This window comes from Limulus polyphemus, unplaced genomic scaffold (assembly GCF_000517525.1).
Source record: "Limulus polyphemus unplaced genomic scaffold, Limulus_polyphemus-2.1.2 Scaffold1114, whole genome shotgun sequence".
Taxonomy (NCBI): domain Eukaryota; kingdom Metazoa; phylum Arthropoda; class Merostomata; order Xiphosura; family Limulidae; genus Limulus; species Limulus polyphemus.
The window spans coordinates 57994-74998 of NW_013666724.1; the positions used below are offsets into that span (position 1 = coordinate 57994).

Sequence of the window (17005 nt, forward strand, 5' to 3'; positions counted from 1 at the left end):
AAGAATGGTGAAAGTGCAAATTTTTATACTTTGAAGTCCACAAGTAGCACAGGGAAAGAGAATAATCCAAAATGCGAAAGGAAGCTGGTTGCAAACATATTTTTAATAAAACTATTTTAAATATCCATGGTTTTCATGCAAGGAAATGTAAAGCGTAGTTCGTTTTTTTAAATTGTTCTACAACTTTTAATTAAAGCCTCATTGTTAGTTAGCTCTTGTGACTTCAGTGAGCGTGCACTAGCCCTCCTGAACACAGCTCTGACAGGTAAAGCAGAGAATCGTATAACTATAACTCCAGGGAAAAAATAGTATGGTAACAATATATTACCATTCTTATTTGAGTAGCAAGGAACTTTTAAGTAATAAAATATTCAACAAAGTTGCGAACTTGGGTGTATAAATACTATCATTATAGCAGACGTAAAATGTATCGTGAGCAAAATACATATCTGATTATACGCCAGATATCTCTACCCTGAGATGTGATGAACATTGCATTGATACGGTATTTCAACTAGATCAAAGACATGTTTTTTTATTGTGCTAAGTGTTCTTATAAAATGACTAAGAAAATGTGAAACAGATATGTTAAAAAAAAATTTTATACACGTGTTGTTTTGGGGTTTTTTTTTTTTTGGCACACTCTCCCTCTAGCGGCAACATCCAGAAGTATGTGATAGTGTTCTCGTAATATGTATTCAGAAACATGTGACGTTGGGTGTTATGACGAAGCTTCCACTATAGTGTGCTGGTCAGCCACAAGCTAGAACTGTTTGAATACACTTACATACAATACAAACACGTTCTCATTATTTAACGTATAAAAATATAAACTGGGCAATTAATACCTTTCCAGCACAACTTAAAATCAACTGCTGAAACTGAAAAGTCATATAACTTATATATTTCATACATTTATGTGTATTTGTGCTTTTACTGTATATTTGCATGGATGTATATATGACTACGAACGTTTAGTTGTTACACATGATATATCTATATTCTAATTCTGGCCGCTTATAATAATAATAAAAAAAGGAAGAGTTAGCTTACAGGTTTAGGTTGCTTAACCTTAAGATTTTTAACTAAGATAGTTTAATCATGTGATTATGAATGTACGATTAATACTGTGAAGGCCACAAATTATATTTCAGCAAAATCAAAAGACTACGTCCAGAAGAGGGCGCTTATCAGATCGTTCCACAACAGGAAATAATCACTTTGTCTCACGCAAACCCACCGACACGTGTATGCATACGCGTGTATATATTATATATGTGAATGTGATTGGTGGCCTGGCTTCCTAAATCACAACTAGAAGAAATAGAGGGGACTTTCAAAATGAGCTAAAACTATGCCCAATATTTATAACTCCCGCTCAAAGGTTTGCCAGAAAAAGTTAGCATATTTATAATTATTTACATGGTTCAGCAAACGAAATCATTATGCTTCGGATTATACATAAAGTCCTTACACATACAGCATACTTATGTTGTTATTGTAATAACTGTGTAAATAAAATAATTACTAGCCTTACAATATCTCACAGCAAATGCTCTAACAGCTGAACAAATCACTGTTATCTATTAAGGTTTGGGAAGATGGATGAAGTGTATTAATATATATATGAAATACACTGTGAAGTGTTAACGGCGACATAAAAAATCACTTTTAAAGAATCTAAGCGTTTGGACACAGTTGCTATTGTAAATCCTAATAAAATATCTCAACTTGGACACCATTCTTATTTACCCAGTAACTGTTACTATTACTTTTGTATTTACCCAGTAACTGTTACTATTACTTTCGTATTTACCCAGTAACTCTTACTATTACTTTTGTATTTACTCAGTAATTGTTACTATTACTTTTGTATTTACCCAGTAACTGTTACTATTACTTTCGTAGTTACCCAGTAACTGTTACTATTACTTTTGTATTTACCCAGTAACTGTTACTATTACTTTTATATGTACCCAGTAACTGTTGCTATTACTTTTGTATTTACCCAGTAACTGTTACTATTACTTTTATATGTACCCAGTAACTGTTGCTATTACTTTTGTATTTACCCAGTAACTGTTACTATTACTTTCGTATTTATCCAGTAACTGTTACTATTACTTTTGTATTTACTCAGTAACTGTTACTACTTACTTTTGTATTTACTCAGTAAATGTTACTACTTACTTTTGTATTTACTCAGTAACTGTTACTACTTACTTTTGTATTTACTCAGTACTGTTACTACTTACTTTTTTAATACTCCAAATAACAAACGAGGATATTCCTACCGAGAGAATCAATAAAGCTAATTATAGTATATGAGAGTATATAAGGCTTAATGAACATATAAGATACACATGTCCTTTGTGTATTACTTTATAATCTATTATTAGCAACTAATATACAAAGGTAATTTTCCAGGTAGTGAATTTGGTATGTTAACACAGAAGAAAAGGATGTTTTAGAAAATGCGACCTTTCATGACTACCTATCAAATAATGCACTACTTATAAGACTAACTATAGTACGTAAATACAAAAAGCACACTTCGTTTCACACAAAAATTATGTCTCAGATCGAGAGGCTGCAGATTCAGCTGGATCGCTATCATCATTATCAGATTTTCTATCCGTAGAAACTTCTTGGGACTGGAGCTCCGCATCTATATACACACATTAGATAAACAAGTAATAATTATTTCTATTTTCTTTTTATTTACATCTTATCTGACTTTAATATAACGTTTAGGTGGATTGACACAACATTGGGTAAGGTTTCTGAAGAGATCGAAGTTTGAACTCAGTTTCCAGTATTCTGCTTTTGTTAAAATAAAACTCAGTGAATAATGTGATTCATAAAAAATGTAAGGAATTATATCCAGTTATTCAGTCTGTTGAAAACTATATTTTAACCTACTAACAGAAGTCTCTAACATCCGTCATTTTTAGGCTTAAATGGAAACCTCTATAACAGTATTTTAATATCGTTTTATGTAAAATCTTGAAACGACATCCCTATAAAAAAAAAAGTTCAAGCATGTGGATACAGCTCGGTTATGTTTCGAAGAGTTTAATATTGAAGCTGAGTTAGCGTGAGTTGCACTCTGCTTCAATAGATGTTATACACCAAACATCGTTGTCTGACTTTTTGGGGGCGGATGTGATCTAGTGGTTATCATGTCGGATAACCGATCGGGAAGTACTAGGGTCGAGCCGTGACATCCCGTTGAACACGCTCTGCAATTTCTGATGTCTGGAAGCTTTATAATCGTGACATCCAATCCCTCAATGCGCTTAAAGGTAGCTGTTGTTGATCGGTTACCCTCCTTTTGAAAAATTCTAAATTAGAGGAGACTACGTCTGGATCTCGTGATCAATGAGTTTACTCTCTAATCCACGTGTCGCATGAGGTGGCGATCAGGATAACAATACTCTGTGTTATAATGTTAAATTATAGGATTTAATGAAACAAATACAATTTTTGTTCTCTTCGAAAAATCATTTAATTCAAACTGGCTAACTATAAGACTCTTCTTTGAACACCATATAAACAATATTTATTTATTTAACAAACTTGCATATTAATTAACAAATATTAATAAAACTGTATAGAATCAAGTGAAAAATTACTAAACGTAACTTTATTTTATTGTGTAAATTTATCAGAGAATTAGAATAACTGTAAGAGGAGTATTTTAGTTCTATTGTGATATAATTATTGGTGATAACCGTGTGTCATATGGCTCAATATCGAACACTACTGGAGGGTACTTATAATTCATTATTATTTTTTTATATTTCAAACATTATTCCAATATTATTACCTAACGTGGTTTTTAAAGGGTAACTACCATAGTGTAATTGAGCATCTGAGTTCCACTTTATATTTTTCTTTCGTTCTTTCTTTTTTCAGATACTTACATGTTGTTTACATTAGGGTTTTTTTCATCTGGGGTTTGGTGAATAACTGGAGAGACAGATATACCCAACGCTTTATGGGTACTACTACCGCAATTATTTCCCCAAAAGGGAGCAGAAGGCCGCCTGTTTTAACCACTCTCACGAACTATACAGTAGTGTGTTGTCTGTCCGTCAGTCATCAAACACTAAAACGACGTCACATAAGGGACGCTCACCGTTGCAGTTTGTACTGTCGTGACGTCAGTAAAACATGCGCATGCCATGAATCACGAGAAGAATTATGCACTATCTGGGCTACAACACAACATGACATATGAACTTCAAAAGCGAGAAATAAAAATATTTGTTACTCTTAATTTTGGTTTTATTCACTCTTGAAACAAGACAGTTTCGTGGACCCTACGAAAGCGCATCTAGTTGTTATATATATATATATATATACCTTTCGTAATTTTTATATATAATACAAGTTTTATTATCCTCAGTAAATGCGCGAATTTCTTATAAATGCTACCGTCCCTATTATTATTATTATAACTTCTTTACATTTACTGTAGCTAAGTGTTATATATATGTATGTGTGGATATAAATAATATATGTAAGGAAATATTTTACCTTGGCCAACATAAATCTTTACAATTCTCTACCTACCTATGAATCAGAACTAACAAACCAGTACAGACGGAAACAAGTTTTAACAGTTTTATTAACTGCTCTAGTAAAGAAACTTCGGAAGCTGGACATATAATCCTGAAACAATTATAATAAAGTAGTTTGTACGAAAAAAGAAAAGAAAAATGAATGGTATAACTTCTGACGTGTAGTTGATGCTTTACTGTTTTAACCTCTGACGTGTAGTTGATGCTTTACTGGTTTAACCTCTGACGTGTAGTTGATTTTTTACGCTTATTTGAAGTTACCTTTTGCTGCTTTTTCTTGCCAGAGAGCTCTGTTTTCTTCTAGGCATTTTATCCACGGACGAGGAACTTCAGCATGAGCCCCTGACCCTCCTAAGTGTGGGGATCTGGGTGAGGCTGGTGCACTCCGCGGGGGTGGCTTGGATGTGGTACTTTCATTATCGATACTAGCGCCATCTGAAGGGAGGGAATTGCTGTTTGGTCTAGTTGATGGTCTCATAGCAGAAAGTGATTTAGTGCGTAGCTTCTTATCTGTAAAAATGTTCCCTCTTATTATAACTTATATAAACTTCAATGTAATTATAGTAATAAATAATACATGTAATAATGTATAAAAAAACTACAGTTAATATTTTCCTTACAGAGAAACAATTAAAAATGTAAATAACTGCATTAGGCGGGATTTATTTATTTATTTGTTAACGACAACGTGCTTTCGAAATAGTTTTCTTGAATTTAATATTTCAAAAATAAGTACATATAACAACCACCTTCAGCCATATTACCACATGTATTCGTATTCAAAAAGATAGGAAAATTTGGAAGTCAATGATTCTTTCTTTTTAACAAGAAGTGGGTAATAGACATCAACGTAAAATAGCACATGTACAAAGTTTAGAATTATTAAAATGACTAAAAACTTAATACCAACACAGACTTGTGGAAAGTGCAATAAATGATGGACTAGTTCAGTTTAACTAAGGAATTTGAAACTTTAAATATGGGAGAAAACTTGCTCTATCTAGTGTCTAAAAAACATAAAAGATATACATTATCTCTCTTCAGTGGCATGAGCGCCACGAATCACCTTAAACTAAATCCCCTTGTCATCGCTATTGCTCCTTTTTATACCCCACCTGTTGAGAATGCAACCAACGGAATAAATTAAATTAGATTTATAGAGTATCATTCACTTTAAGTTTTGAATAATATATTCCCTTACATGGGCAAAAAAGTACTATTTTTAGTTTCAATTAATAGGATATCAATTTGTTTTTATTGTTTGTTGAGATAGTTCATATAAGGCGTTAGATTTTTATAAGAGATCATGTTAGATTTTTAAATGGGCTTGGAATGGCCTGGTGGTTAGGGTGCTCGACTCGTTATCTGAGAGTCGCAAGTTCGAATCTCGTCCTATATGGTTGCCGACTGTGCCAGCCAGCCAGCCCGGTTATAAAAATTCTTAGCTTACAACCATGCCGGCCAACCCCCAAACAAGTTGGGATTAAGGGCGTAAAGAAGGGGGGAGAATGTAAATAGTATTCGAAAGGAGATGCTCCATGAATTTATTGTCAGGTGATTATACGGGTTATTGATTAAATAATATTGTTCGAGTTAATGCTGGAAATTAGTAGAATATTTTTGTTATTAGTTAGCTTTGCTGTTAGTCATATTTCGCATCAAGTACCAATACATAATGACATCAAAAATTTCTGCTATAAAAATCTATGTAAAGTTCAGGTAAATTTGTCGTTACACATTGTTTTCTGGAGCTACAAATGAATGTTGTAGAAAACAGCTGCATAAGAACACACGCTTTAAAATGTAGTCGTGTGGCCCGTGCATGAAATTCGAGTTTGATTGAGCATATACAAAACATTCTGACCCAGTTACATGTTTCAACTCAAACACAGGATGAATCTCCACACCCCCTCATTTCATAGATTGGGTATACATAAAACATTCTGACCCAGTTACATGTTTCAACTCAAACACAGGATGAATCCTCAATCTATGAAATGAGTGGGTGTGGCAATCTACGAAATGATGCGGGGTGGAGAATTCATCCTGTGTTCGAGTTGAAACATGTAACTGGGTCAGAATGTTTTATGTATACCCAATCTACGAAATGATGCGGTGTGGAGAATTCATCCTGTGTTCGAGTTGAAACATGTAACTGGGTCAGAATGTTTTATGTATACCCAATCTATGAAATGATGCGGTGTGGAGGATTCATCCTGTGTTCGAGTTGAAACATGTAACTGGGTCAGAATGTTTTATGTATACCCAATCTACGAAATGATGCGGGGTGGAGAATTCATCCTGTGTTCGAGTTGAAACATGTAACTGGGTCAGAATGTTTTATGTATACCCAATCTACGAAATGATGCGGTGTGGAGAATTCATCCTGTGTTCGAGTTGAAACATGTAACTGGGTCAGAATGTTTTATGTATACCCAATCTATGAAATGATGCGGTGTGGAGGATTCATCCTGTGTTCGAGTTGAAACATGTAACTGGGTCAGAATGTTTTATGTATACCAGTATACATAAAACAATTTGATCTAGTTACATGTATGAAATCGAACACAGGATGAATCCTCCACACATAAAACATTTGGATCTAATTACATGTTTGAACTCTAGCACATGATGAATCCTCCCCTCTTCTCATTTTATGAATTGTTAAACTGAATATTTTCAAACTTAACAAATTATGTTTTTCGGTACTCATGTTTTTTTAACATTAAGTCAACAGGTATAACTTTCTAGGGTAGCTTTACGAGAGTCAGCTTTTGGTTGTCGGTTAGGTAATTCTTTACTTACCCCTATGATGTTGAACCAGGATATGAGACACGAAGAAATTAAGCTCTATATGCTGTAGCCATGTAATATTTACTCACCAGTTTTGTTTTCCGAGGTTTCCTCCAGGATGGATTCTTCAACGGTGGGAGATCTGGGTAACTGAAGCTCGAGCTGGATTTTCTCCAGTAAATCTCCACACACTTCCATACTTGGAGCCACGATAAACTCGATAAAACCTAAAGAAACAGAAAAATATATTGTTTGTTTTGAATTTCGCGCAAAGCTACACGAGGACTATCTGCGTTAGCCGTCCCTAATTTAGCAGTGTAAGACTAGAGGGAAGGCAGCTAGTCATCACCACTCACCACCAACTCTTGGGTTACTCTTTTACCAGCGAATAGTGGGAATGACCGTCACATTATAACGTACCCACGGCTGAACGAGCGAGCATGTTTGGTGAGACGGGGATTCGAACCCGCGACCCTCATATTTCGAGTCAATCACTTTAACCACCTGAACATGCCGGACCAAGAAACAGAAAACTGTATATCGTCAATATTTGTTTAAACGCATCATTGAATACAATTTATTCAAGACAGTAATTACTTTAATTGACGCGTGTTCACATATTTTAGATGTACGAATGAGAGACAGCTGTGAATCGTATGTAGACAGAATGTATTATATATTAGTTAAAATCAACAACTTATTCTCGAAGCACTATCTCACGTCAAGAAAAATTGTGCGAACCGAAAAATCAATATTTCTATACTAATATATATATATATATATATTTATAAAGTTCTTATCACCATCTGGATTTTTAACCTTTCGTTAGCTCCTTAATTATTTCATTAATGTTCATACAAAATTTAAATCAACCCTCCGCTAGGGGCACAAATATTTTGCGTTATTGAAGAAACTTTTTTCGAAACCAAAAAAACGTTACAAAATTGTTTCCATGCGATATCGTTGTTTTAGGGTTAAAACACTGTGTTGGTTAAATCAAACACTTTTCAAGACGATTTTAATCATATAAGAAATCGACTAAAAATATGAAAAATTATAGAAAAACAAGCTTTAAACTGTTTTGTGCATATTAAATTTTTATGGGATTAATTCGTTTGTTTGCCCCCCATTCCCCCCCCCCCAATAAACCAATTTAACTTGTTGTGACGTAAATTTAAGGTATCATGTTGTTTCGCTTGTTTTTTCTCCCGTCAAATCAGGTTGTTCCTGTTCTGACGCAAATTTAAGGTATCATGCTGTTTCGCTTGTTTTTGCCCCGTCAAATCAGGTTTTTTCCTGTTCTGACGCAAATTTAAGGTATCATGCTGTTTCGCTTGTTTTTGCCCCGTCAAATCAGGTTTTTCCTGTTCTGATGCAAATTTTAGGAATCATGCTGTTTTCCTGTTAGATCAGGTTTTTCTGTTTTGATGCAACTTTAGATTATTAGATTTTAACGAAACTAATTTATACATTTGTCCTGTCCAACCAAGTTTCCCTGTCTTGTTGGTTGAAAGGATTGTTCAGGATATTTGCCACCTGGTTTATAAGATGAATGTATAGAATATCTTAAAACAAAGCAATACACATGTGTATCGATGGTTTCCATATTCGTGATTTACTTATATAATTAGTTGCTAACTATTATAATGATCACTTTATTTGATTTTTTATTATTTTTTGCACTAAATATGTCACAAATACACGCACATATATCATGATGTACGAGTTACCAATCTCTTTCGTTGTTTTATTATAACGTTATGTCACAAATACACGCACATATATCATGATGTACGAGTTACCAATCTCTTTCGTTGTTTTATTATAACGTTATGTTAAACGCGAGATTTACAAATTGTATATATTAGCTTTTCACTTTTTTTAACGTTAAGGTAGCCACGTGGTTTATATGGATGATTAGATACATACCTCTTACCTGCCTGTTTCGTTTTCTAACATTAAGGTACCCACGTGGTTTATATAGATGATTAGATACATACATTTTATCTGTCTGTTTTGTTTTCTAACATTAAGGTATCCACGTGGTTTATATAGATGATTAGATACATACATTTTATCTGTCTGTTTTGTTTTCTAACGTTAAGGTACCCACGTGGTTTACATAGATGATTAGATACATACATTTTACTTCTCTGTTTCGTTTTCTAACGATAAGGTACCCACGTGGTTTATATAGATGATTAGATACATACATTTTATCTGTCTGTTTTGTTTTCTAACATTAAGGTATCCACGTGGTTTATATAGATAATTAGATACATACATTTTACCTGTCTGTTTAGTTTGTTTTTTTTAACGTTAAGGTATCTACGTTGTTTATAAGAGTGATTATATACACATGTTTTACCTGTCTGTTTTGTTTTCTTAACGTTAAGGTATCCACGTGGTTTATATGGATGATAATATACACATGTTTTACCTGTCTGTTTTGTTTTCTTAACGTTAAGGTATCCACGTGGTTTATATGGATGATAATATACACATGTTTTACCTGTCTGTTTTGTTTTCTAAACGTTAAGGTATCCACGTGGTTTATATAGATGATTAGATACATACCTTTTACCTGTCTGTTTTGTTTTCTAACATTAAGGTATCCACGTGGTTTATATAGATGATTAGATACATACATTTTACCTGTCTGTTTAGTTGTTTTTTTTTAACGTTAAGGTATCTACGTTGTTTATACGAATGATTATATACACATGTTTTACCTGTCTGTTTTGTTTTCTTAACGTTAAGGTATCCACATGTTTTACCTGTCTGTTTTGTTTTCTAAACGTTAAGGTATCCACATGGTTTATATAGATGATAATATACACATGTTTTACCTGTCTGTTTTGTTTTCTAAACGTTAAGGTATCCACGTGGTTTATATAGATGATAATATACACATGTTTTACCTGTCTGTTTTGTTTTCTAAACGTTAAGGTATCCACGTGGTTTATATGAATGTTTATATACTCATGTTTTATCTGTCTGTTTCGTTTTTTAACGTTATAAGAATGACGTAGTTTATTAATTCTTTGGCTTATTACAAATTCATGACTCACTGTCTGTTACGTTTTTTAACGTTATAAGAATGACGTAGTTTATTAATTCTTTGGCTTATTACAAATTCATGACTCACTGTCTGTTTCGTTTTTTAACGTCATAAGAATGACGTAGTTTATTAATTCTTTGGCTTATTACAAATTCATGACTCACTGTCTGTTTTGTTCTTTAACGTTAACATAATCAAGTTGATTTAAGAGTTGTATAATGTACTACATACTTATTGTTCACCTTCCCGTTTCGTTGTTTAGTGTTATAATAACCAAGTGGTTTGCTAGCTCCCTTGGTAAATAGATCTTAACGACTTACCTATTTGAGACTCTGCGACTAGCGTTGTATTCCTATCACATAAAGGTGAGTAGGGTAATCCCATTTCGTGTTCTTTGTCTCCCTGTCGAAACAGAGAAAATACTTAGGTATGTTATAACTTGTCGAAAATACCATATTTAAAGTGGTGTTTAGACTGATTCATCTACGTAGAAATACCTGGGTATGTTATAACTTGTCGAAAATACCATATTTAAAGTGGTGTTTAGACTGATTCATCTACGTAGAAATACCCGGGTATGTTATAACTTGTCGAAAATACCATATTTAAAGTGGTGACGGTATTTCTACGTAGATGAATCAGTCTTGGGTATGTTATAACTTGTCGAAAATACCATATTTAAAGTGGTGACAGACTGATTCATCTACGTAGAAATACCTGGGTATGTTATAACTTGTCGAAAATACCATATTTAAAGTGGTGTTTAGACTGATTCATCTACGTAGAAATACTTGGGTATGGATTATCATCATTCAATTATCATAAGGGATCAGCAACGAACATCAGAATAGACGAAACTGATATTCTACAAGTATACCTTTTTATTCACAAGTCAAAAAACAAATAACTTATTGGGTTATTATTATGTGTACTTCAAGAACTTATCAAATAAAAAAAAGAATCTTAATATTAGATCACTGAATCATAAATCAAGTTACTAAGAAAACCGACTTTTAGTTCTGTTATTATCAAATAATGCTTACAAATATTTCTTGAGTTTTAATTTACCTTTTTGCTTTGAAATCTAAAGACGAATAAATCACAGAAACAAAATCACAAGTCTTTGATTATTTTGTCACTAAGATTACAGGTCGAGTATAAATTAATAAAAAACGTTAGGCTTAGAAAGTTTTAGAGACGAAATGGTACAGAATACAAACACAACTTGATAGATACTGGAACAATGTAATAAGTATACTTATATAACACTTGCATGGAAGAAAGTATCGTGAATTATCATAGCATAGAACGTTTATTCGCGAGTTGCTATATTAACATATACTTGCGTGAGTACCTGCTGAAAAAATTCTTCCATGAGAAGTTGTGTCCATGGATGGTGTAATTTCCAGTTTTTACTTGGATGGCTGATATCACAGCAGTGAAGAAGTAATGAAAGTGCCTTTGGCTTGTCTATACTGAAAAAAATCATGAAAACAACAAGATCATTTTGAAATCAACCTTTCAGGAGCTGTTTTTGGAAAATGCCAATAGATGGCCATGAACAATATATATATATATATATATATCAAATGTTTCGTAAGTTGAAACAAAATGGCGGAAATAAAAAAAATGTACTGTATTTCTGTTAATATATCTAAATATTAGGTTTGCAAACACTGTGAGAAATATTTTATGAATACAAGAGTGTTCTTAAAAAACTTGTGAAATGGAAAATAGTCATAAACTGTTAGAAACGATCGATTGTAAAATGTTTTGGTCGGTTACCTAAATTCTCGATGGCTAAGTAATGTTTTCATCGTTTTAAGTTGGTGGAAGTGGGACGACATATCGGTGCCCAGTACCATCTCGATGGACAGAGCTCGAAATTCCCTGCAACAATATGCAGGCAAACACAGAGAATTAAAACATAAGATAAATCACCTTAAAATCCTGTCAACCTCGGAAAACATATGTTGTTTTAATTCTCAACTACAAGTTAAACATATACGCTCTTTTGTTTGTAATAAACACTAGCTAAACAGAGACTCTGCATTGTTAGTACTAAACACAAGCTAAACAGAGACTCTGCATTATTAGTACTAAACACAAGCTAAACAGAGACTCTGCATTATTAGTACTAAACACAAGCTAAACAGAGACTCTGCATTGTTAGTACTAAACACAAGCTAAACAGAGATTTCGTATTATTACACTAAACACAAGCTAAACAGAGATTTCGTATTATTAGTACTAAACACAAGCTAAACAGAGATTTCGTATTATTAGTACTAAACACAAGCTAAATGGAGACTCTGCATTATTAGTACTAAACACAAGCTAAACAGAGATTTCGTATTATTAGTACTAAACACAAGCTAAACAGAGACTCTGCATTATTAGTACTAAACACAAGCTAAACAGAGACTCTGCATTATTAGTACTAAACACAAGCTAAACAGAGATTTCGTATTATTAGTACTAAACACAAGCTAAACAGAGACTTTGTATTATTTGTACTAAATACATAATAAGTATGACAACCACATTATTTTATTTGCAATAAATACGGCGAGAAGTTAAACAGAAACATCATTTTTACTAAACTAAATAGAAATACAAGTTAAAAATACACGTTATTTTATTTGTACTAAACATAACTACAAGTTTCATGCATTTTGTATTTGTACTAAACACGTAAAATTAAACATACTATTTGCACGAAACGCATCTAAAGATACATTATTTTATTTGTATTAAATACAAATTAAACAGAACACATTATGTTATTTGTACTGAATAGAAATTAAACAGAACACATTATTTTATTTTCGATGACGAGGAACCCACTTTGAGACTAATAATGGCTGGAGACGGCTTAAATGGGTAATGAAGAAAAACTTTAATATAAGTTTAACATAACAGCAAATGTACAACATTTCGACAAGGGTTTGTCATCATCAAGTACATTATTTTATTTGTACTAAATACAAATTAAACAGAACATATTATGTTATTTGTACTAAATACAAATTAAACAGAACATATTATGTTATTTGTACTGAATACAAATTAAACAGAACATATTATGTTATTTGTACTGAATACAAATTAAACAGAACATATTATGTTATTTGTACTGAATACAAATTAAACAGAACACATTATGTTATTTGTACTAAATACAAATTAAACAGAACATATTATGTTATTTGTACTGAATACAAATTAAACAGAACACATTATGTTATTTGTACTAAATACAAATTAAACAGAACATATTATGTTATTTGTACTAAATACAAATTAAACATAACACATTATGTTATTTGTACTGAATACAAATAGAAGTTAAATACGTTGTTGTTGTTATTTTTTGTACTAAACAGATACACGTTAAAGATACTATTGTATTTGTACGAAACTCAATCACCGATACGTCATTTTAGTTGTACTCAACACAACTACAAGTTCAAAAATCACCGATACGTCATTTTAGTTGTACTCAACACAACTACAAGTTCAAAAATATGATATTTTCTTTCTTTTTTTTTACATTTTGTTGACAAGGATACTTATTATATATTCTGTATCACTATTCTAAGAGAATAAATGCTTGTCACACCTGAATTCTTCTTTGCTAAAGTTCTGAAGAATATTATAATCGTCTTCCTTAAGTAGCTTGAAAGCTGCACTCAAATGATGATTCTCCAAAACTGCTCGATCGTTGTAGAGAAGAGCAGTATCTGAGCTGAATGGAAAGAAAATTCTTGAAGAAGACAACTTCAAATCGGTTTTCAGATTAACGTTACTCAACGCAGCACATACAGAGCTAATGTAGGTATTCGAACAACACAGATCACTATGCTAGTTATAAGCTATGAAGTATTACACTACAGATAGTGACCAACCTTTTTGGCAGTGATGCCAGTTCTGAATTTTGGGTAAGGCGCCACTGACTCAATAAAACATTCCAAATCAAAGTCCAGGAGCGTTCAAATAGTCAAGTTTACAGGTATCACAAATTGAATTGAAAAGTTAGTAATATGACACGCATTTTTTTATAGTACTTGACGCGTTCGCGGAAATGCCAAACAAAATTCATGCGACATACTACAACAGGTGATATTTTTGAAATGTAAGGCGTGTCGTAGTTTTAGCCTCGCACGCGTGTTGCATACGTGCCGCACGTTGGCCACATGTCTCTCAGTGGCACAGCGGCACGTCTGCGGGCTTACAACTCTAGAAACCGGTTTTCGATACCCGTGGTGGGCAGAGAACAGATATCCTTCTTGTGTCGCTTTGTGCTTACTTTCAAACAAACAAGCGTTAGCTACCTGTGTACTGTACGAACTCTGACATGACAGATTTCAACTTCATTGTCAAATACTAAACATAAAAGAATAACAAGTTAACGTTTGCGGAATACAAGAATTATCTCAACAAATTTGCTATCTGTTTATAAGTAACAATTACTTCTAATCAAAGAAAGTTACTTACATACATATATCAGAAGTGAATATCAACCTAGAGATGAGTACAGCTAATTGAATATTCTACTCTCACTTATAAAGATTAGAATGCATTGTTTCATCAGTTTGGTACCCTCGCTGTTAACGATATTTTCGGCCGTAAACCCAATAGTATCTCACAAGATTCGACCAGCTTAGACGATATATGTTAGGCCTAAGTCCAAATACTAAGTTAAAAAAGCAAATTAATCTGTATAGCAAAACTATAATGATAATAAAAATCATAAAAACAGATGATCTAAAAATTAAAACCTATACTGTTAATGAAAGTAACATTATATAAAGAGTACCTTATTTAGGGAACGCACAAACCATAAAGTTGTTTCACGCACTATCGTACGTTTGATATTCCTTGGAGAATTTGACACCTGTAAACTCTCAACTTTAAATAACCACCCTCGCCTGGCATGGCCAGGTGGTTAGGGCACTCGACCCGCAATCTGCGGTTCGCGGGTTCGAATCCCCGTCACATCAAACATGCTCACCCATTATAACGTTGGGGCGTTATAATGTGACGGTGAATCCCACTATTCGTTGGTAAAAGAGTAGCCCAAGAGTTGGCGGTGGGTGGTGATGACTAGCTGCCTTCCCTGTAGCCTTACACTGCTAAATTAGGACGGCTAGCGCAGATAGCCGTCGTGTAGCTTTGCGCGAGATTCAAAACAAACATTAGATAACCACCCCTTATATCGTGTTGTGAAAAACGACAGCCCGTCTCCGATAGTGTAATTATTGAGTAACCTGATATCTGAGTAAAACTTTCCGCGGCACGAGTAACAGGATAGCAGAGATAGTGCAGAAAACAATAATAACAACTATTGTTTACGAAGATAAAAAAAATTAATTTAAGTGAAATGAGTAAGAGAATCGTACAATAAATAACAACAATAGTGTTGGCAGCACTAGCTAATAACGTGCAATCCATTTTTCATAGTAGTCCCCCTGGTGGCTCAGTGGTGAGTCTGAAGACTTATAACGCTAAAAATTGGGTTTCGATATATGTGGTAGGTCAGAGCACAGATAGCCCATTGTGTAGCCTTATACATAACACCAAACAAACAAACTGTTCATAATAATAATTATTTGATGAAGTTCGTATATTTTTGCGTGGCCTACAGTGGAAAATTTCGATATTCTAGCATAAGGCCTAATAGAAACTTAATTCGACTTGCCATGGCCGTAACCCAGTACTAAATCGATTATCTGAAACTCACTGAATGACCAAACGTTATTTCCTTTCTAGATAACTTAAAATAATTATATTAAAAAACAGGTGCGTAGTTGAGTTTGGATGTCAGTTAAAACTTTCGAAAAATGTTAACTTTGAGAACTCAGTTGCTGTTGATAGGCCAGAATTAACTTAAATATTTTCACTTTTATTAATTCGTTTTTGTAAGAACGTATAACTATTCCATTAACCATTGAAATTGTAATTAATCACAACCTTTGTTAATTGTATTCACACTTACCCAGACATAACGTGGAAGTTGTTAGTCGTGCCTGTATGCTCAAAATCATGAATGATGGCTGAGAATACGGTAGCAAACACTTCCAAATCCGTCAACCAGTTCTGTGAAGGAAAGAAAAGAAAGAAAAATACAACTGTTTCTGAATAATTTAACGATGCTGATTCTAAAAATCATGTTGAAAATTACTGATCATGTCTAGTTTTTGAGTTATGATAGATTTATTCAAAATATTCTTATATATCGTGAAAACAAGTTTTCTTTGATAACTTTATTTATTCATTGGAAATTGCACTTAAGAATGTATAATCTGCATGTTTTCATGTTTCTTTCATGTTCACAGCATGAGCAACAGGAATCGATGGATTAGTGTTCTCATTGTGCAAAAGTACAGCTTTCAGACTAACTTTAGATGAGTCTATAAAAAAAAAGTATCCATTCTTGAGGGTGATGTTCAGTACCTAATCTTCCATTATTATATCAACATTTCTACAGAAACCCAAAGTATATTTCTTGCTATAGTGAGAAGCAAGACTTTGGTGGTGACTTCAGTCAAATGAAACTCTTGTT

At 33.2% G+C, this 17005-nt stretch overlaps 1 protein-coding gene across 2 annotated transcripts in view; it reads right to left on the bottom strand.

Annotated features, from left to right (window-relative positions):
• Positions 1–644: 644 nt before the first annotated feature.
• Positions 645–17005, bottom strand: part of LOC106462186 (calcium/calmodulin-dependent 3',5'-cyclic nucleotide phosphodiesterase 1A-like) — a 142713-nt gene continuing 126352 nt past the window's right edge. For both annotated transcript variants that reach the window (XM_022389382.1, XM_022389381.1), the window contains exons 9-16: positions 16439–16539; positions 14063–14188; positions 12226–12330; positions 11795–11915; positions 10761–10842; positions 7469–7606; positions 4848–5096; positions 645–2668 (exon numbers count right to left, since the gene is read on the bottom strand). In XM_022389382.1, coding sequence (XP_022245090.1) covers positions 2571–2668; positions 4848–5096; positions 7469–7606; positions 10761–10842; positions 11795–11915; positions 12226–12330; positions 14063–14188; positions 16439–16539 — 1020 coding nt within the window. In that variant the 3' untranslated portion in view covers positions 645–2570. The remainder of the gene's footprint in view (positions 2669–4847; positions 5097–7468; positions 7607–10760; positions 10843–11794; positions 11916–12225; positions 12331–14062; positions 14189–16438; positions 16540–17005) is intronic.